General features: G+C 32.0%; 1 protein-coding gene and 1 pseudogene across 1 annotated transcript; both read left to right on the top strand.

Moving 5' to 3' along the window:
- Positions 1-13365: 13365 nt before the first annotated feature.
- On the top strand, positions 13366-17300 carry LOC146945853 (cytokinin dehydrogenase 3-like; annotated as a pseudogene).
- A 281-nt stretch (positions 17301-17581) lies between these two features.
- Positions 17582-21048, top strand: LOC146945852 (uncharacterized). The gene is made up of 3 exons (XM_085748105.1): positions 17582-17848; positions 18014-19651; positions 19924-21048. Exons 1-3 carry the CDS (start codon positions 17582-17584, stop codon positions 21046-21048), a joined length of 3030 nt encoding a protein of 1009 aa, XP_085604231.1.
- The last annotated feature ends 900 nt before the right edge of the window (positions 21049-21948 follow it).

The following is a 21948-nucleotide window of genomic DNA, read 5'->3' as shown; positions in this document are numbered from 1 at the left end:
TCCAAAAACAAGTCAAACCTTAGTTGCACACCTTAGCTTGTTTATTTTCTTTGTTTTTTTTTTTGCATGCTTCTGATTCTGAAATATGTTTTTGCTTCTGAACCATTTTTTTGTGCTTCTGAACTCTGTGTTTAATAGAATTTCTCACTGTTTTTCTCATCTCTTTCTTTTTGTCTTTATTTTATACTTTTTGTTGATGACAAAAGGGGGAGTAGATGTATAGTATTTATAGGCTCTGAGCCCCATTAATTTAATTTTAATCAAGTTAAATAAATAAGACCTTCTTCTTATCTCTTAGTCTATTAATGTGAGATTATTCTGAGTTTTATCACGTTTTTAACGATAAATTTAATTAACATGGATAGAACTAAGGGGGAGCTTACAAACCTCACCTTAAAGTACTATTGGACTCAGGGGAGCTTACAAACCTCATACCCTTAAAGTCAACTTGTTAATTAGATTAACAACAATTGAACATTTTTAAATACTAATGTTTGTCATCATCAAAAAGGGGGAGATTGTTGGAACAAAATGTGTTTAACAATACCCTTGAGAGTTTTGATGATAACAAGGTATTAAAAATTGTCAATTGGATATGCTAATATTTGTTCAAGTGTACAGGACCATAGACAAAATTTTGGTATCTTATAAGGTTCTGAAGGAACAGAGGAGAGCAAAGGAATCAACGAGAATGAAACTTGAAGCATCTGAAGAAAAGTGCTCCTGAAGTCAAGGGGTCTTGAAGTGTTGACGTCATCATTAGATGCACCTCATCAGAAGCAACATCACCAGAAGCCGAAGTTCATCAGAAAATGAGAGACTTAAAGCTTCAAAGGTTGTTCAAAGGATTTAATCACGCCTAGCATTGCAGAAGACCAGGAGAGTGAAGCAATAACTATTTTGAAAGGATTTGAAGGCATTGGATGCTTGTTCTTCGAAGAACGTTAACAAAGTACAATTGTACGAAGTGTACAACCACTACCTCCACTACTCTGTTTTTGTCTCTTCTACAGGACAAGAATAACAGCTTTGCCTGCAACGATGTTCCTTCATACTTTGAATGGATTTGAAATTGATCATCCATAGGACAATAACCATATCAGGCAAAAGATCATTGGTGATTGATCAAAGCTTCAAACGACTCTTTTTTGATGTGCTGGCAATTTTACAACGTCTCTTTCACACCTCTATATAAAGGAGTAAAGAGTTAGGGAATAAAGGAGGACTTAACAACAATTTACAAGTGTCAAAACTCTGTCAAAATTGTTCTGCATCAAAAGTTCACTTAGAATTTCTTAACAACTTTCATATCTTAGAAATTCTAGAGTCTTAAGAGTATGTATCTGATTTGTATTGTGAACACCACTGATTGTATATCAAGTGTTCAACCTCAAACATTTTTCTTTGTAATTCTGTTTGAATAGAAATCTCCTGATTGTGTTCAGGAGCATAGGAAATCTCTTGCAGTTGTGCTTGAGTAGTTTGAAGTCGCTTGCTAGTTTTAGCAGTGAGTAGTTGTAATCAGATATTACATTTTTTAGTGAACTCTCCTTGGAAGTGCAAGGGGGACAAGACTACTTCCGGTTTGTGGAAGGAACCTGTATAATTGCTTTGTGACTTTCTTCTCTCTCTCTCTCTCTCTCTCTCTCTCTCTCTCTCTCTGTTTTATCCGTTGCATTTAGATCCTGAACATTACTTCTGAAGTGGAACTCTATCTGCTTTTATTCAGTAATTTCAGCTTAGGAGAAAACGATGAAAAAGCTAACACAATTCAACCCCCTCTTCTTGTGTTTTTCTCACCTTCAAATATGTGTGTCCAAGCATGGACATAATCCCAATATTTGTAGCCGATGGGATCAAAGGCTTGAGAATTGTTTTTGGTTTTGTTCGGATTTTGCCCAAAAGATATTGGCGTCAGAATTTTGAGTATTTGGAATGTTGAGTGGGTAATATAATTGATGCATATTTATCATCCTTATACTGTTTAATGGAAATTGAATTTGAATCTACCATGATAAATTCATAAAACTTTTGTGTTCATGGTCTTCTTTGTATTGTGTTTAATATTAAACCAAGAATGGTTAAAGAAATAGTCGGTGACAAAGAGCAGGTACGAGAGGGTGACTATCCTCTTTACCGTCTAGGTTTTCTTCACATTCTTAACTGTCTAAGACGACACCATTTAAATAGCTAAACAATTGATGGCAAAGACCTCTCATTGACCTCAATCTAATGATACAACCCATCACAGTCAATTTAGAAATATAGCTCAACCAAACTATTCACCAACAATGAGTGTTAAATAACAATGGATCATATTCTATAATAATATAATATAGAGTTAAATATGTTTTGGTCCCTATAAATATACCAACTTTTTCGTTTTAGTCCCTCAAAAATTTTCCTTTGACTTTTAGTCCCAATAAAATTTTCAATCACCACTTTTTGTCCAATTTTTAAGTCAACTCATGTGTTGCATCTGTATTTTTCTTAATGAAATTATGCAGAAATGTGTATAATATTGTAAATATCTCTCCAAAAAAAAATATTTTTTTTAACAAAACATGAATTAAATATGAATTTTTAATCACCAAAAATATAAAAATTCATATTTAATTCATGTTTTATTAAAAAACTCTAATTTGTTTTTAGGGATTACTATAATAGTATAAACTTTTCTGCAAATTTTTATTCAAGAATATGAGTTCTACATATGAGTATACTTAAACGGAGAGACCAAAAGTGAATATGAAAAACTTCTGGAGACTAAAAGTTGAAGAATTTTTTTAGAGAAACTAAAACGAAAAGTTGGTATATTTGTATGGAGCAAAAACATATTTAACTCTATAATATATATATATATATATATATATATATATATATATATATATATATATATATCCAAATACCAAATCCGATTTCTATTTAACTTGTGCAAAGTAGAAGAATCTCTAGGAAAAATCAAAGAAAGAATCTCTTCTTTCTCTCTAAAAAATTCTTCCAATAATTCTTCTGAACCTAATATATATATATATATATATATATATATATATATATATATATATATATATTGATTCTGATTAATTAAATAATAATTAATATAACAAGCAATGTCTCTGTTCCTTTTTCCTAAATCTAGATGAGAAATGATATTTGAACAACCATTTTTTGACAATTTTTGTGACAACTTTCTCTTTCATACTTGTATGATATTTTTACTTTTTTTCTCTATTGTTTTGGTTGTCGTGTCAATACCTCATTTTCTTTGTAAATTTATGGTTGTCCCAAAAGTTATTTTTAAAATGGTTGTTCAGATAGCACAACTCATCTAGAATTTTCTTCATGCTTGTTTTTATCATCAACCATTATATTTAAACATCTCATATTCTCGTACACTCATTCAAAACTTTATTTTATTTTATATCTATCTTTTTTTTTAAGAGAAATGATTTTTGTACAAATATTTTATGATAACTTTCTTTCTCATATTCATATTATGTTTATACCTTATATCTTTATTGTTTTGATTTCCGTGTCAATACATACTTTTCTATACACATTTATAGTTGTTATTAAAATTATCACACAAATAATTGTTTAAATAACACCTCTTTTTTTTAAAGGAGTATGAACCAAACATTTTCCTTTTAGTATATTAGCATTATGAGTGTAATCTTTCCAAACCTTTAGCACGATGTTTCATTTGTTACTCTTGTCTCCCATTAAAATTGATTGATGTATGTTGTCTCTGTTTTTTTCTTTTTTTGAGGTATTGATGTATGTTGTCTTGATTGATGTATTTTGTAAATGTCGAGTAAGTATGAAGAGTATATTTTGTCACCTTGTTACCACAATGTCTCTCATTTTGTATATAATTGATTGATGCTTGTTTTATATATTTTTGTATGAACGCTTCTTTACTCTCTATTCATTGTTTTATATAATTGATTGATGTATGCTGTCTTGATTGATGTATTTTGTCACCTTGTTACCACAATGTCTCTCATTTTGTATATGATTGATGCTTGTTTTATATATTTTTGTATGAACGCTTCTTTAGGCTTCTTTACTCGCTCTTCAGAACACTCTTGAGGTAATTTCTTTCATAGAAACACAAAATGATTTGGTTAATTCCTTTCCATTCTCTTCTTGCCTTAGTTAGGAATGAATTCTTTGCAGATAGTTTTAGTTTTTAAATTTTTCATATTTTGTTGTTTTTTTTTCTACAAATTAAAATGATATTCTTTTATTCGTATCGATAAAATACACCATTCAACATCGCTAAAAACGTAAATGATGAATATATTAATAAACTCACAGCATTCAAGTTAGTAACATACAACAACAAAATGCATAAAAATAATAATATGATAAAATTAAAGTGACTGAAATACACATGACTACAAATTTGCAACGTTGATGCCCAAATCATTGTTTGAATAACCAATCTTTCAATACGAACCAAATTAACACCGCAACAAGAAAAAAAGTCAAATAATGTCGCACAAGACGACAAACAACACAACGACACACTGAGACGATGAAATCACGAAGGAAAAAACATAAATTTATGTGAAAATCACTTATTTTCATTGAAATAGAGAGAAAAAAGATGAAGAGGGACGATTTTAGGTCGAAAATTGACTTAAAACTACCCCTTCGATGAAGAAAACGGAAGATAGGACTTAGAGAGAAAACTAAAGTCGACTTGTTATAGGAAAAAATATTATCTATTCCATATATTTTGTTGTTTTTCTTGTGTTTTGGTTCGGTTCCTTCATAGGTCTTTTTTTTGGTTTCTCTTTTGTGTTTTCTCTCCGTTTTTTCCTTTTTGTTTTCTTTTTTGGGTAAGGTTTGGTCCCCTTTTTTTAGCATTAAATTTTTCCTTTTTTATTATATGTTTATCAGTATGCATGTATATCTTGTTATTTAAGGTGTCAATCTAATTGTGATGCCTTTGGAACATTTTCAAACTTGTAGATTCTCTTAGTTTAGCTTAAAAAATTAATTAAATTATAAAAAAGGATAATTAGTTGAAACTGAAAATTTTAGAGAATTTCTTAAAATATCACATGATGATCATCTCACATCACTATTTTTGAGTAAAAAATATCTGAGAAAAAGCCAAAATTATGAGCTTTAAAATATGAGAACTAAAACTACAATTTAACTCATTAGTTAATCATTATTAATTTTAACAAATCAAAATAGAATGAATATATTAACATAACAAAAGCGATATGCCTAATACACGGCGTGCCAGACCAGAACACAATTTTTTTTAGAAACGAATACAATGTCAAAACAAGCTTACAAAACAACTAGAAAAGTTACAAACCCATGCTTTATGCCTAAATAGTGAAAGGGATTAAGCCACCGATTAAAATATGAGTGTCGATCATTTCACATCATCAAAACACATGTGCAATATTGATCATGTCACCATCTAGATAAATTTGTTATTAATATTTCGTCAATTAAACAACGAAAATGAATAATTTCTAAAGTTGAAATTGAAATTTATTAAAGATTTTCTTGTAATTTCATGAGTGTTGATCATTTTACATCATCAAAGTTCATGTCATATCATTTTAAATATGTGATATCACAACTTTTTAGTCCAAACACAAGAGCAAAAATGATGGATTTTAAAATTATGGGATCAACTCTGTGAGGGGAGGAAAATTGAAACAATAATTACAATTAAACCTTAAAAATATAACAGGTTTTCTTGTGGTTATAAATTGTGGCTTTGTTGTACAAAGAGGGCTACGTACATTTGTAGCAAGGAAAATGCTACTTCTCAAGAAAAATAGCTTCAAGAATTTTTCAAGACACAGTTGGCAAATTTTAATTGGATGATTTATTTGTCCACTTCCTATTTTTCAGCCACACCTCCTTGAATTGTGGCAAATAGTGCATTGTGATTGACTACTCTTTATTCTTGAAGAATTCTTGATGTTATTTTTCTAGAGATATAGCATTGCTCTTGTAGCAATATCTTTTATTGTTTGAATTGGTATGGGTGATAATAACCACATCTTTCACGATCTTATATGTGCGAAATATCCAAGAGCTAGCAATAGTAACATTGAATATAAAGCATATGATGCAAAATAAGATGCATAATGTCCAAAACATTGATTAGACACTAGAGCATTTCATTACATCAAAGTTTAGTTTATGTTTTGACAAAATCAGAAGGTTTTGTTTTTACCAAACAAAAGATGTTATTAATTATCTTGACAATAAGAGGCATTGTTATAATTAAACGCTGCTTCCTTTTTTTTTTTTTTTTTTGTTATTATCCCTAGATTTTTTATTCTCCAAAAAGAAACACCCAAAGGTCTCAAGTGTTAAGCCCATGTCAAGACAAATCCTATTGTTGTGGGTGCTACTTACTAGATACTCTTTTTTACATCAAACAGTGTTCCATTCCCCAATAACCATGGAGTCACACTAGACCAATAGTGCTTGTGAAATTGACTGAGGAGCAACAATGGAAAAGGAAAACTGTTCTACCACTAATGTCATTTAAGATCAGGAAAGGAATTTTTTTTTTTTTCTTTCTTCCTTTCTTTCTTTCTTCAGAATACAAAAAAATGAATTTTATGTTAAATAAGATGAGATAAGTACAAGTGATACTAAATTTACGCTAAGTGATAAAGTATAAGTAGTACCCGTCTCTCAGAAACAAAAATAATCCAAGACCGACCATAAAAGGCAATTCTACGGTGCGGTCATCAAAACGACTTTTCTAAAAAAGTCGAACCTTTTAAATCAGTTAGCTAAAAACCGACTTAAAAAAGCCAAAAGAAAAATGATTTTTTAGCAAATAAATTATGGAAGGTCTTATAAATCCATTTGGAAAAATAATACCACAACCATTTATTTTGGAACCTAAATACAATGATATAAAGAAAGTAAAGAATCAAATTAGATGGTGTAGAGAGACATCATTCTCGTTTTTAATAATTGAAGACAACTATTTTACATACTGGGAGTATGAAAATCTAGCAAATCTTTTGAGTCAAAAGTTACAAAAACTAACTAATGGCTAATAAAGGATTAAGTGAAAATATACAAGACATTTTTGAAAATCTAATAATACTCCAAAAACGACTAGATGAGATAGTAGAAGTTCTACAAAAAAATGAGTTCAAAGAAAAACTTGAAGAAAAGCTATCTAATTTAGAAGAAAATCAAAAATTATAAGATGAAAAATTGTCTAAAAATGGATGATTTAATCGATCTATTAAAACCCTTACCTATAAGAGATAAGTGTCTAACCCTAGAAGAATTACAATCTTTCATCAAGAAAGAGGGGGGAGATATGATAGAAAAATCTGAAGAACCAAAACAAGAACTTCATTTTGTTGCTCCAATTCCATAATGGACGAGACAAAAGAAGAAATAGCTAACCAGCTACAAGAGTTACAAACCCTAATGGCCACTCTAGACATTAGTGAAAAAGGTAAAAATACCGAAGAACTATAGGATGAAAATAAATTTATCTATGATTTCGATTCAGATAATTCATTTGATAGTTTCGAAGACGAACCACAAGTAGGACTTGTTAAAACTGATAACCCGGAATCATCAGAACAAGGACGTAAAAGAGGACGCCGTGACGATAAAGAAGAATTTATTGATCAACAAATTATCCAAGAAAAAATAAATGAAAGGAAATATGCAAATATACCATCAGAATATATTCCAGTATTAAACCGTCATAAAGATTTAGATGTCTTAGACTTGGATTGCAGCGCAGACGCAGCAAAAGAATTAAGAACATGGTACCGTGATAATATGGTAACCATTCAAACAGATCCACAATTAAAAGCTTTTGGATCAAAAGATATCTTTAATTACCTCAAAACTAAAACTACAGGAAGTGTTTGGAATTTTCTTTCAGAAGATCCAGACCCAGAATTACCTGAAAAGAATTCAGAAGTAACTACCTATGTGTTTGGAGAACTAAGAAAAGAATTTCTTGGATTCGATTCTAACGATGGACAAAGTGATCTTGAAGCAACTAACATTCATAAAATCTTTAATTTGAGAATTTGTGATATGTGTCAAATAGAACCATTCATTTGTGAATTTCGAAAATATTACTATTCAATACACAAAAACAAAAGAACTGAATATAATCTTCTTGGATTATTTTACAATAAACTTCCACCAACAGAAAAGTAGAAGAAGTTTTTCAAGATAAACTTAATAATATTATGGGAATGGAAAATACCCTAGGAGCTAGAATAACTACAATAAGACAATGGGTGTCTGAACAATGTATGAACAAAATTGCTAAAAGAGAAGCAAAAATAAACCTCTGTTGTGACAAACTACAAGATAAAGTAGTCAACTATGGTTGTAAAAAATCTAGAAGAAGAAAAAGAAAGATCTTCAGAAAGATTGACCGATCAGAATATAGAAGGAAAAAGAAATTTCCTAAGAAATTTAACAAACAAAAATATTTTAGGAGAAAGAAAAAATATCCTAAAAAAAATTCATGTCCTAAAGGCAAGAAAACGTGTACATGTTGGTTATGTCATGAAGAAGGACATTATGCAAATGAATGTCCCAAGAAGAAAGATTCTAAAAAAGAAACTTTAAAATTAATTTGGCATGTAGGTTTCGAACCAATAGAATCAGATATAGACTCTGATGAAAGTAGTATTTTTGAATATACTACTGAAGAAGAATTTGAAGAATGAGTAGGAAGATCCTAAAAGATGGAAATCCTAATTCAACATTTATTCAAGTTATCTTGAATAAAAAGAAAATCATGGGTTACATCGATACTGATGCAACTCTATGTTTTGGAAGGAAATCTATATCCAAAAAATGGATTAGTTTAAAAAACCAAAAGAAATAATAATTGCTGATAAAACAAAACATAAGGTATGGTTTGTTTTAAAAAAATACCTTCATAAAAATCGAACATAAGTATTTTTATGTAAGATCAATTTATGAACATGATTCTGGAATAGATTTGATAATAGGAAATAACTTTTTAAAGTTATATAATCCTTTTATTCAAGAACTTGATACTATAACATTAAAATGGTTTAATGTAAATAATCCAGAAGAAAGTGAATTTGTTACAACAAATATTATAACAAAAAATGAAATTTTAAAGGCAATAAAAGAAAATCTTAACGTACTTAGATGTATATGGGATAAAAGAAAGTTTTATTTAACAGTTGAACAAAATTTAGGACATCACTTAGACCAAGTTTGTTCTGAAAATCCATTAGATTCTGTAGTAAATAAAATACCGGATTTAATTGTTATAAAGCTTAAGGATCCTAAGAAGGAAGTTAAAGTTCTATACAAAATCCCCTATTCATCTGATGATAAAAAAGAATTTAATAAAGAGATAGCAGAATTATTAGAGAAATGTCTAATAAGAGTTTCTATCAGTCCACATTCAGCACCAGCTTTTTATGTTAGAAAACACAATAAGATAAAAAGAGGTAAGGCTCGAATGATAATCAATTATAAGAAACTTAATGATGCAACCATAAGTGATTCTTATAAGTTACCAAGAAAAGATTACATTTTTGAAAAAATAAGAGGATGTAATTGGTTTTCATCTCTAGATGCAAAATCTGGATATTGGCAGTTAAGGTTATCAGAAGAAACAAAACCTTTAACAGCTTTTAGTTGTCCAGAAGGACATTTTGAATGGAATGTTTTACCATTTGGTTTAAAACAAGCACCATCAATATATCAAAGGTTTATGGACAATACTCTTAAAGGTCTTGACCATATTTGTTTTGTATACATTGATGACATTCTTATTTTCACTAAGGGAAGTAAAGAACAACATATCAAAGATGTCACAACTGTTTTAAACAAAATAAAAGATAGAGGTATTGTTTTATCCAAGAAAAAGTCAATACTTTTGAAACAATAAATCGAATTCCTTGGTCTGATTATAAGAGAAGGAGGAAAACTCGATTTATCACCACATGTTCAAGAAAAAATTCTACTTTTTCCTGATCAATTAGCAGATAGAAAACAAATCCAAAGATTTTTGGGATGTCTAAACTACATTGCTAATGAAGGATTTCTCCAAGATTTAGCAAATGATAAAAAAAAATTACAGAAGAAAATATCTGAAAAAGTGTCATGGTCATGGACACAAAAAGATACTGAGGCTGTAAAATCTTTAAAAGAAAAACTAAAAGTTTTACCACAACTATACAACCCAACAGAAAATGATTTTTTGGTTGTAAATGTTGATGCAAATCAGTTTACTTGGGCAGGAGTTATGAGAGCTCTACCTAATGGTAAACAAAAACTGGGATTAAATCTCAGTGGATATGTTGAGGATGAAACCCCACAACAATCCTATACCATTGTGGGCGCAACCCCATAGTTAAAATCAGATATCCCTAATGGGCGATCAGATATAAAATCAGCTTCGACTGATACAAAACTTGATTATTCAAGCAATAACATCCGAATTAAGGATAAAGAACTTGTTTTATGCAAGTATGTTTCAGGTTCTTTTAAAGATGCTGAAACAAGATATCATATTAATGAGAAAGAAACCCTTTCTTGTTTAAAAGTTTTAGAATAATGGAGAATGGATTTAATTCTATCAAGATTTTTATTAAGAACTGATTCAACTTATGCTAGCAGATTTTGGCGCTACAATTTAAAAGTTGATCATAAACAGGGAAGACTTGTTCGATGGCAAATGAGCATCCAACAATTCTATCCTTATATTCAAATAATAAAATCAGAAAATAATTGTTTTGCAGATACTTTGACAAGAGAATGGAGCAAGCTCTAAAGGTTCTCCAAAATAGCCTAAAACAAAAGGATGAACAAATTGAAATTCATAGCCAAAAGCTGAAACAGCTCTCTTCAGAGAGGGGGGAGATGATTAAAATGATCGAAAGTTTAACCAAGATCATAAATATTGAAACTTCAACAACAACAAAAGAAGATCCAACAAAAAAGACTTTGAATGAACAACAAAGTTTTTCATCAACATCTTCAGCAGGTTCTATGCCAGAAGAAGATACAAGGAAGTCATGGGCAGACAAAGTCGAAGAAGAAAATGAAGAGCCAAAAAATGGTTCAGACCAACTAAACGTTGTCGTCGATCCAATCAACGAACAACTAGGGAAAAAGGTGTATGTCATCTTTGACGGCCCAATGAAGGGCATCTACAGCAATTGGGCAATTGCAACTCTTCACATCAATAGCAAAAATGTCAGACATAAAGCTTATCCAACCATGGAAGAATCAAAAGAAGCTTATAAGGCTTCCTACAAGGAAATGGCCATAGCAAAAGATATTGGTCAACCATCAAAAATGAAATCTAAAAAGAAGGTTTCAGTAGGCTCTATTATAAATCTCCAAAAAGAGAAGAATAAGCCAAAGACCATTGATGACTTCATGGGAAAATGGAGATGGCTAGCAAACTTCAAAGAAGAACTGACACTTGAATGTTTTTATCTAGCTAATACCAAACATGGGGTAAAAGTTAATACAGTTCTAGGAATATCCAAGGAATTGCTTAAAGAATTCTATGACTATGGGATGCTCAAGACTGTATATCTTGAGGAAAAAGAAGGTTGTAGGTTTCAAGAACTCGCTGATCTTCCAAAAGAGATTGGTGATACAACAAAAAGATTTAATGATTTCCTTGCTAAAGGAAGAGAAATATTTCTCCAATTCGAACAAACATACCCATGGTTCAAAGAAGAAAACAATCAGATGGTTGTAAGGCCAAGAACAATCATAAAGATAGGCATTTCAAACAAAACCTATCTAGAACCAAATGCAACAAGTGTTGGATGGACATTAATCTCATTCATTCAACAAATGAAGTGTTTCTATGATTACCTAATTAAATATGGGTCATCCATTATCAATTACAAGGTTTTATATGTCTCAGACTATTGTTTCATGGTCTGTGATTCAAAGAAAAAAGTCTCTACAGAGCACCTCAAACAAACATTTCAATTCGAAGAATTATTCTCAGGATTCGAAAATGGTCTCTACCGGATCCCAGATGAAGTGCAACAGGAGTGTTGCCAATACTTCTCAACCTACAAAGGGCATATCTGTAAATGGTGTGCAAAAGACAAAGTGTCGGCAGAAGAAAACAAAATACCTACAACTTCAGAAGCTAGTGATAAGGCTACAGAGAAAGCCTAGACACGCGTCATGTAGATATCATGATGTAATAATGGAACCTTATCATCTGAGTCAGATGGGGTCCATTTAGATAAGGAATCTTATCACCTTTTGCGATAATGTTTTTACTTTTTCCTTTGCGTGTTTTGTTTGCTTTTCTTTTTAGCTGGCAAGATAGAGACATGTGACCAACTTGTGAGTCTCATCTGCCTATAAATTAGAGCCTCGATGCTCACTTGTAAAACACAACTAAAATCGATGAAGTAAGTACCATTTAGTTTATGAGAAACATTGTTGGGAAAGGACTTCGCAGGATTTGAGGTTGTCATTACCAAATCGAAAGATTTTTAAAGTTTTCAATATCAATAATCGAAAGATTATTTCAAAATCCAGAAGGTCGAAAGATCAGAATCATCAAAAATTCTAGCCAGAAGTCAGGTATAATTTTATATTTACAATTTTTAGTATTTTGCAATGGAATTTAGCATGATAAAAGAAAATTCATCTGGTTTTATGGCAGATGTATCAATAGATCATATAGAAAAGGTAGATTTTACCTTAAAACCAGAAGAAAACTTCAAACAAAAAAGTATTTTTTTCTTTAATAAAAGAAAAACTATCTAGAAAAAACATTTTAAAATATGGAATGATGGTAGGAGAAGTTTTCGTGCCAATGGAATCAACAGATGGATCTGTTGTAATATCTATGATTGATAAAGAACAAATAAACGAAAGGTTAAAACACTTATCGTTAGAAAAAAGACAGAAGATAGGGTATATTCATATATCAACTATCCAAATAATCATAAAAAGCACTTTTATGAAAGGAATAAACTCAGAACTAGAACTTCTTATAGAAGATGCTAGGATGAATAAAAAGCATTCACTAATAACCAAAGGTGAAGGAAATTTAATAGGTGGAAAAATAAAATTCGACATAAATTTACAAATAGGTTAAGCCTAAATGATATAGATCTGAACAGATCTTTAGTAATTCATTATAAACTCAAAGATCAAGATCTTATGAGACCAGGAAATCATCCTTTTAGTATAAGTTATAAGATGAATTATGCACTAAGTAACTCTCATTATAGTGTAGAATTTAGTGGAAAAGAAAAGATACAAATAGATGAACTATTTGCACCATTAGTAAAACTAGAATCACCAATTCTAAAACCACTAAAAAGATCAAAGTCTATTATGACAATAGAAAGAACACCTCTCTTAAACCAAGAGGAAAGTACTAGTGAACCAAGGTTCTTACCACACTTTTCTCAAGCCTCAACCGATTATGGCCACATTATTCATGAAAGTCCCTTTGCCGTTTTGGAACCAACATCATTTAGTGATATTGCCAACTTGATAAACTATTCAAACTCTCTTCCTCACCCTTTTACCATATCCGTTAGAGGACAAGGCCATTCGGTTCTTGGACAAGCAATGGCACAAAATGGAATTGTTGTGAATATGACGCAACTTAAGAGTGTCTAGAAATGAGAGTGGAATTGTAGTGTCTGATTGTGATGTGAAAAATCCATTAGGTTGTTATGTTGATGTGGGTGGAGAACAATTGTGGATTGATGTTTTGAATGCTACACTTAAGCATGGACTCACACCTCTCTCTTGGACTGGTTACTTGTATTTAACTGTTGGTGGCACTCTTTCTAATGCTGGAATTGGTGGCCAAACTTTTAGATTTGGACCACAAATCTCCAATGTTCTTGAATTGGATGTTATTACAGGTATAAATTATTTAATATCTTTTCACGTTATAAAATAGAGATATTCTTGCATGAACTCTTACCTAAGAGATTATTCTTACACCCAACCAATAAAAATATGATACATGTTATTAACTTTAAAAAAAATGTGATTTTAATTAAGGAAATGGAAACATAAATGGTGGTGCGTGGTTTTTGTTGGTTAAGGAAAGTGGAAAAATGAGAGAGAAATATTAAAAATAATAAGAAAAAATTATGATATTAATTATTTTTATTATTATAATGAGATGTTTGATTTTAATTGGTTGGGTGTAAGAATGATCTCTTAGGTAAGAGTTGATTTGATGTAAGAATTTCTCTATAAAATATGTGCATGTCAAATAAAATAAAAGCTTAAATATGCAACGTTCCACGTAAATATCAATTGTTTTGATTTTAGTACGTTGATTTTTTTTTTAATCCTCACAAACGTAATTGTTTTGATTTTAGTACGTTGATTGTTTTTTTAATCCTCACAAATATTGAATAATTTTTTTTTTTGTGTGTTTACTTTTTTGTGTGTGTTTACTTTACTTGTAAAATCTATTCGCATTCCAAATGCCGAAATTGTTAGGCCGGATGCCATGAACGGGGTTCGAACCCCGGTACCTCCACTTGTGTGTTTACTTTACTTGTAAAATCTATTCGCATTCCAAATGCCGGTGTGTTTACTTTACTTGTAAAATCTATTCGCATTCCAAATGCCGAAATTGTTAGGCCGGATGCCATGAACGGGGTTCGAACCCCGGTACCTCCACTTGTGTGTGAGAGTTTATAATGGCTTTGCCATTTCGTCTATCTATCCAATATCTATTCACATTCCTATAATATTCATTTTAGTCTTTACACTGAAAGACTATAATCAAATATACTACATGATACTCCCTCCGGTCACATTTATAAGCAAAAAACACTTTTTTAGGTACATTGAATAGTTAACGTATCTAGTCACATTTATATGTTAGATACATCAATTATTCAATGTACCTAAAAAAGTGTTTTTTGCTTATAAAAGTGACCGGAGGGAGTACGTGATTTAAGTAACTCAAACAAAACAACAAAAATCAAAAGCAAAAAATATATTTTTGTAAGAATTAAAGCCAAATGGTTTGATATTTAAAGACACCATATGCATATTTAACCCTAAAATAAAATAATACTCCCACCAGTCACATCATCTTGTTTATTAACAAAAGTTGATGATATATTTGATCAAATATATAATATTTGTTCACTTATATCTTTTATCAAAGGAATCGAATGGAGTGTATGATGAGTATGTAAGTATTATTATCTTTTACCCAAAAAATAAATAAATATGTCAGTGCTCACTTTTTTTTTAGTAGTGTACCTAATTTTTCCATTGCTTTGACCAAATTAAATTTGTTCTAAAGTGATTTCCATTAATACGGTTTGTTTCGTCGTGTTTTTATAGGGGAAGGCGAGTTTGTAACTTGTTCGTCAGAGAAGAACTCAGAGGTATTTTTTGCTGTTCTTGGAGGGTTAGGTCAATTTGGAGTGATAACAAGAGCAAGAATAACTCTTCTACCTGCACCGACTAGGGCAAGTATTTTAATCTTCCTTTTGTGAAGATATTTATGTTTAGAACTATCAATATTCTTTGTGGATGTTTCATTGCAATATAATTCTGCTAGTTGAATGAAAATGAAAATTTTCATTATTTTTCCTTGAAAAAAATGACTCGTATTTTTTGGGTGCATAAATGACTCGTATTTTTCCTTGAAAAAAATGACTCTATTTTTTTTGACTCATATTCTGACTATATATTTTTTATGAGATGTCATCATTAACTTCAACAATGCTTTGTTTGATTATTTTTGTTTTGCAGGTGATTTGGCTGCGTCTAATTTACAATGATTTTTCCACATTTTCAAAAGACCAAGAACATCTAATCTCGTTCGATAAAATAAATGACACAAATGGAGCAAATTATGTTCAAGGCATGCTTTTATTGAACAAGCCACCATTGGATCTTTCATTCCACCTTCTGATCAACCAAGGATAACATCCCTATGGCATCACATATGTCCTAGAGCTTGTCAAATATTATGACACAAATTCTCAAGCACGTGTTAAGGAGGTAATTTCAAACATATTTTAACAAACCATCCAATTAATCTTTAAAATATGTAACTTTAGTCTATAAAGTATATGAAAACCCATATTGTATACTTTGTAGCAACTACGTATATTGTGGCGTATATAATATTTATTTATTTTTAGTCTATAAATATTTATATACTTTAGAGATTAAATTAGAGATAAAATTATGTTTGTCCATAAGTTTTAGTTGAATTGGTAAAAATTAATGACAATTTTTTTTGGCCGAACGTTATGATTGGAATTCGAACCCCAAACATCTCCACTTATGTGTGAGTGTTTATAATGGTTCTGTCATTTTGTATATCTACAAAAAAGAGATAGAACTATGCTTAACCTTTTTTATTATATTTAGAAATCAATGTTTATGTTTAACTTAATTATTTATGTTATTTTTTTTTTTTTGAAAGAATTTATGTTCTTATTTATTGAATAGGAAGTTGACAACTTGGTCCGAGGGTTGAAGTTTGTCCCTACATTTATGTTCCAAAAAGATGTGACATACGAGGAATTTCTAAACAGAATTCATACAGATGAGTTATTTCTTAGATCAAAAGGCCTTTGGGATGTTCCTCATCCTTGGTTAAACATGTTTATACCAAAGTCTAGAATCTCAGATTTTAATGAAGGTGTGATCAAGGCCATTATTCTTAAGCAAAATCTTACGGCCGTATTGGTTTTAGTCTACCCCTTGAACAGAAACAAGTAAGTTTGTTACTAAATTATTTAAATTTTGATGATACCAATAAATTACATATTAGTCTTATTTAAATTTTAATTATCAACATAAAATAAGAGAGGAAAAACATAAAATTTTTATTTAACTTCATTACTAAGTATTAAGATATGTCAAAATTGAAGGCTATAAATTTATTTATTTGTTTATCTCTAATCATATACTTATGTGAGGGTTAAATATATTCAATATATGCATTGAAAATTCACAGGTGGGATGATAGGATGTCAACAGTTACACCATCAACAGTTACACCAGATGAAGACGTGTTCTACATTGTAGCTCTTTTGCATTCTGCAAATGATTTGGATGAGGTGAAAGCATTTCAAGCTCAAAACCATGAGATATTACAATTTTGTAATGATACTGGTATTAAGATTAAAGAATATACTACGGGAAATAAAACACATCAAGAATGGATTGAACACTTTGGACCCAAATGGAAACTTTTTGAAGATAGAAAAGCTAAATTTGATCCCAAAAGAATATTGGCGCCTGGACAAGGGATTTTCCAATAGACAAAAGGTGTAGGATTCAATTTCCAATCTATTATTAGATGGAGAATTTTATATTTTTAAATAATAACGCAGCTACACATGTGTGAATGTGCGCTTTTTAAATAATGCAATTGTTGAGTGCTGATAGAACTTCAACATATGAAAATCAAAATAAAGGAGTATTTAATTTGAAATTTGAGATAAATATTTTCTGTAAAATTTATGCAATAATATTTGATTTATGAATATGAAAATAAATATACAATTATTAAAGTTCAATGGGTCTATTTTCTTATATATGTATGTTAGAATTAAAGGTTGAGGTGTGGTCTACTATATTCTTTGAGCACGTGTTAGGGATACAAGGTCGATTCGTGAAGTCAGGAGATGAGTTTACTATTTTTAATGTTTATGCCCCTTGTGACTCTAACCGACAACAAGTACTTTGGCAAAATTTGGCAGCTCGGTTGGCTTCTCTGCATGATCAAAATGTATGTGTTTGTGGGGATTTCAATGTTGTTCGTTATGTGGAGGAAAGTAGAAGTGTGGGGATTGGTGTGCCACCATTTGTTAGCGTGAATTTTAATCAGTTTATTGTTGATTCCTGTTTGGTGGATTTACCTCTTCGGGGCCGTAGATACACGTGGTTCAGGGGGGACGGGAAGTCTATGAGCCGTCTTGATCGCTTTTTGTTACCGGAAAGATGATGTCTGACGTGGCCTAATTGTTTTCAGGTGGCCTCAGCTAGAGGTTTGTCTGATCATTGTCCGTTGCAGCTTTGTATTGATGATGAAAATTGGGGACCTCGGCCGGTGCGTATGTTAAAATGTTGGGAGAATTTCTCAGGCTATAATTCTTTTGTCACAGAGAAGTGGAATTCTTTCCAGCTAGAAGGTTGGGGCGGTTATGTTCTGAAGGAAAAATTGAAACTGATTAAATTATCTTTAAAGGAGTGGCATCAGCGTCATGCAAAAAATATTCTGTCTCGTATTTCAGATTTAAAGGATCGAATTTCATCTCTTGAGCTTCAGGGTGAGAATTCGGTATTGTCAGATGGTGAGATAGAGGAGTTGCATGGTTTTTCTGAGGAGTTGTTCTCTCTTTCAAGGGTCAATGCTAGTATTTGTTGGCAACAGTCGCGTCTGCAATGGCTCCGAGAAGGAGATGCGAATACAAAGTTCTTTCATGGGATCATGTCTAGTCGTAGGCGTAGAAATGCCATTCCGTTTTTCTTTGTTGATGGTGTGTTGGTTGAAGGGGTTGATAATGTCCGTGCCGCGGTTCTATCTCATTTTTCTTCCCATTATAAATCCCGTAGTGTAAGTCGGCCTAGTATGGATGGATTACAGTTTCGTTTGTTATCGCGTCGAGATGGGGCGGATTTGATTAAGCCTTTTTCGCTTGATGAGGTAAGGGATGCTGTGTGGGATTGTGATAATTTTAAATGTCCGGGGCCAGATGGAATCACTTTCGGTTTTATCAAGGAGTTTTGGGATTTGTTAAAGGAAGATGTGATGCGATTTTTGGTTGAATTTCATAGGAATGGAAAGCTGACGAAGGGGATAAATAGTACTTTTATTGCGCTTATTCCTAAGGTCGACAATCCTCAAAGCCTTAATGATTTTCGCCCGATATCGTTGGTTGGTAGTTTATATAAAATATTGGCGAATGTGCTTGCAAATAGGCTGCGTTTGGTAATTGGCTCTGTTATTTCTGACTCACATTCAGCCTTTATTAAAGGTAGACAAATTCTTGATGGGATTTTGGTGGCTAATGAGGTTGTTGATGAAGCAAAAAAATGTAAGAAGGAGTTGATTCTTTTTAAGGTTGATTTCGAAAAAGCCTATGATTCTATTGACTGGAATTATTTGAAGGATGTTATGTTGAAGATGGGGTTTCCGACTTTGTGGCGTAAGTGGATAAAAGAATGTGTTGGGACCGCTAAAGCTTCAGTCTTAGTAAATGGGTCTCCAACAGATGAATTCTCATTGGAGAGGGGGTTGAGGCAAGGTGATCCTCTTTCGCCTTTTTTGTTTTTTCTCGCTGCTGAGGGGTTTAATATCTTGGTGGAATCTTTAATTGCTAACAATCTTTTTAATGGTTACAAAGTGGGAAGGCATGATAACATGGTAGTGTCGCACTTGCAATTTGCCGACGACACGTTAATTTTAGGAGAAAAATCGTGGGCTAACATTCGATCTCTGCGAGCTATTCTTTTGCTTTTTGAAGAACTGTCTGGGTTAAAAGTGAATTTTTCTAAAAGTATGTTGGTAGGGGTGAATGTTCCAGGTTCCTGGTTGTCTGAGGCAGCGGTAGTCTTAAATTGTAAGGTTGGGTCTATTCCGTTCATGTATCTTGGTATGCCAATTGGGGTAACGCTCGTCGTTTGTCGTTTTGGGACCCTCTCATTGCTCGTATTAATTCTAGACTGTCGGGTTGGAAGTCGAGGTATTTGTCTTTGGGAGGGCGTCTGGTTTTGCTGAAGTCTGTCCTGTCATCTTTGCCTGTATATGCTCTTTCTTTTTTCAAGGCTCCATCAGGTATCATCTCCTCTATTGAATCTATTTTTTAATAATTTTTTTTTGGGGGGGGGGGGGGGGGGGGGAGTGTAGACCACAGGAAAATTATTTGGATTGATTGGCAGTCTATTTGTCGGAGTCAGGAGGTTGGAGGTTTGGGGGTAAGGAGAATTAAGGAGTTTAACACTGCTTTACTAGGGAAGTGGTGTTGGAGGTTGCTGGTGGATAGGAATAGTTTGTGGTATGGGGTGTTGTCGGCGCGTTACGGTGTGGAGGATGGTCGTTTATGTCAAGGGGGCCGTGATGGTTCCCTGTGGTGGAGGGACATATGTCTGTTGCGTGAGGATGTTTGGTTTGATAGTCATATTAGTCGCGTTGTTGGTGACGGTACTAAGACTCTGTTTTGGACTGATGCTTGGGTGGGAGGTGTGTCATTTAGGGACAGATTTAGGAGATTATTTGATTTGTCAATGTTGAAGGAGGCGTCAGTGTCAGTGATGTGTACTTTAGGGTGGGGGATAGATGGTGGAGCGTGGATTTGGAGACGTAGGTTGTTCGCTTGGGAGGAGGAGTTGGTAGGGGAACTTAGGTTATTACTTGATAATATTAATTTGCAGGTAACTAGGAATGGCAGATGGTTGTGGAGGTTCGATTCATCTTCCAATTACACAGTTCGTAGTGCTTATAAGTATTTGAATGATCAGTTTCATATTGGCTCTGAGGTTCAGGTTCCTGTCTTTTGGCATAAGGACGTTCCTTTGAAGGTGGTGTTATTTGCATGGCGTTTGTTTCGTGATAGACTATTGACCAAGGACAATCTTTTTCGTCGACAAATCATTGATGTTGATGCTCAATCTTGTGTAGGAGGTTGCGGTTTGGTCGAAACATCTTCTCACTTATTTTTACATTGTAATTTATTTGGCTCAGTTTGGAACTATATTTATCGGTGGGTTGGTGTTTCTGCGGTTATGCCTGCAAATGTGGCAGATCATTTTATTCAATTTAGTCATTTTGGCGGTCTTGCTAAGTCAAGGCAATCGATATTACAGGTTATTTGGTTTGCAACAACGTGGGAAATATGGAAAGAAAGAAACAACAGAATTTTTAATACTTTAGAAAGTCCTATTCCTCAGGTGGTGGACAAGATTAAGGCGGTCACTTTTAGGTGGTTGAAGGTGAAGACCATTTCTCTTCCTTTCAATTATCATGGTTGGTGGCTCAATCCGTTTACCATTCTCGGTGTAGGCTAATTTTGGTTTCTTTCTATGTTTTTTCTTTTTTTGCAAGTGGTGGTGCTTTGTAAATATTCCTGATACTCTCTTTGTATTTCTTGGTGTTTCTTCCTAAGCATTCCTTGTGCTAGGAGGGCCAAATGTCGTAGTAATATATCTTATTTTAGCCTCTTCAAAAAAAAAAAGAATTAAGAATATGTAGATATATATTCTTTATAAGTGTAACATGCGGCTTATCCAATACCTTAGGTTAAAGATGCAAATTATTTTAGTTTTTTTATTAATATTATATATATGAAATAAATATACAACTTTTAATATTAATATATATGTTTAAATAAATTTTGTTAGAATAATATGTATCTTACAATTTTTCTTTATCCAATTTTATATTTTGAAATTTAGACTAGTCATTACTTCAATGAAAAAGTATCAATGTTGTCTAGTTAGAGTATCTACAAACCACATTGGTGAATGTTACACTTCTTTAACTTTTTCAGACGAAGTTAAATAACTATATTGATAAAAAAAAAAATTAAGAAATGATATTTGAACAATCATTTTATGATAATTTTCTTTCTCATACTCACATTATGTTTTTACATTTTCTTTTTATTGTTTTGATATTTGTGTCAATACTCATATTTATTTCTTTGTATATTTAGGTTGTCCCAAAAGTTGTCAACAAAAATAGTTGTTCGATTAACACTCCTAAAAAAATAAAATACACTCTTACTTTGAAGTGGAGTAAAAATAATATAGATGCAAATAAAGAATGATAGCCATAGAAGCATGAATTTTGTTGTTGCCACTTGAAAGGAAAGCTAAGAAACATCTGAAAAGACTGGTTTAATCCCTCGGTAGTTAACTGTCATCGGTTAGTTCCATGGGTAGTTAACTACCGAAGTTTCTTCGGCA

The sequence above is a fragment of the Medicago sativa genome, chromosome 2, assembly GCF_051527215.1.
Source record: "Medicago sativa cultivar Bolivia chromosome 2, Bolivia_mono, whole genome shotgun sequence".
Taxonomy (NCBI): domain Eukaryota; kingdom Viridiplantae; phylum Streptophyta; class Magnoliopsida; order Fabales; family Fabaceae; genus Medicago; species Medicago sativa.
This window is presented reverse-complemented; position numbering and strand designations above follow the sequence as displayed.

Excerpts from the sequence above, each read along its gene's own strand:
- LOC146945852 (XM_085748105.1), top strand. The coding sequence starts at position 17,582 with ATGTTAGAATTAAAGGTTGAGGTGTGGTCTACTATATTCTTTGAGCAC. Across the intron at positions 17,849-18,013 it reads GGATTGGTGTGCCACCATTT|GTGGCCTCAGCTAGAGGTTT; the intron begins GTTAGCGTGAAT and ends AATTGTTTTCAG. Across the intron at positions 19,652-19,923 it reads ATCTTGGTATGCCAATTGGG|TCTATTTGTCGGAGTCAGGA; the intron begins GTAACGCTCGTC and ends ATTGATTGGCAG.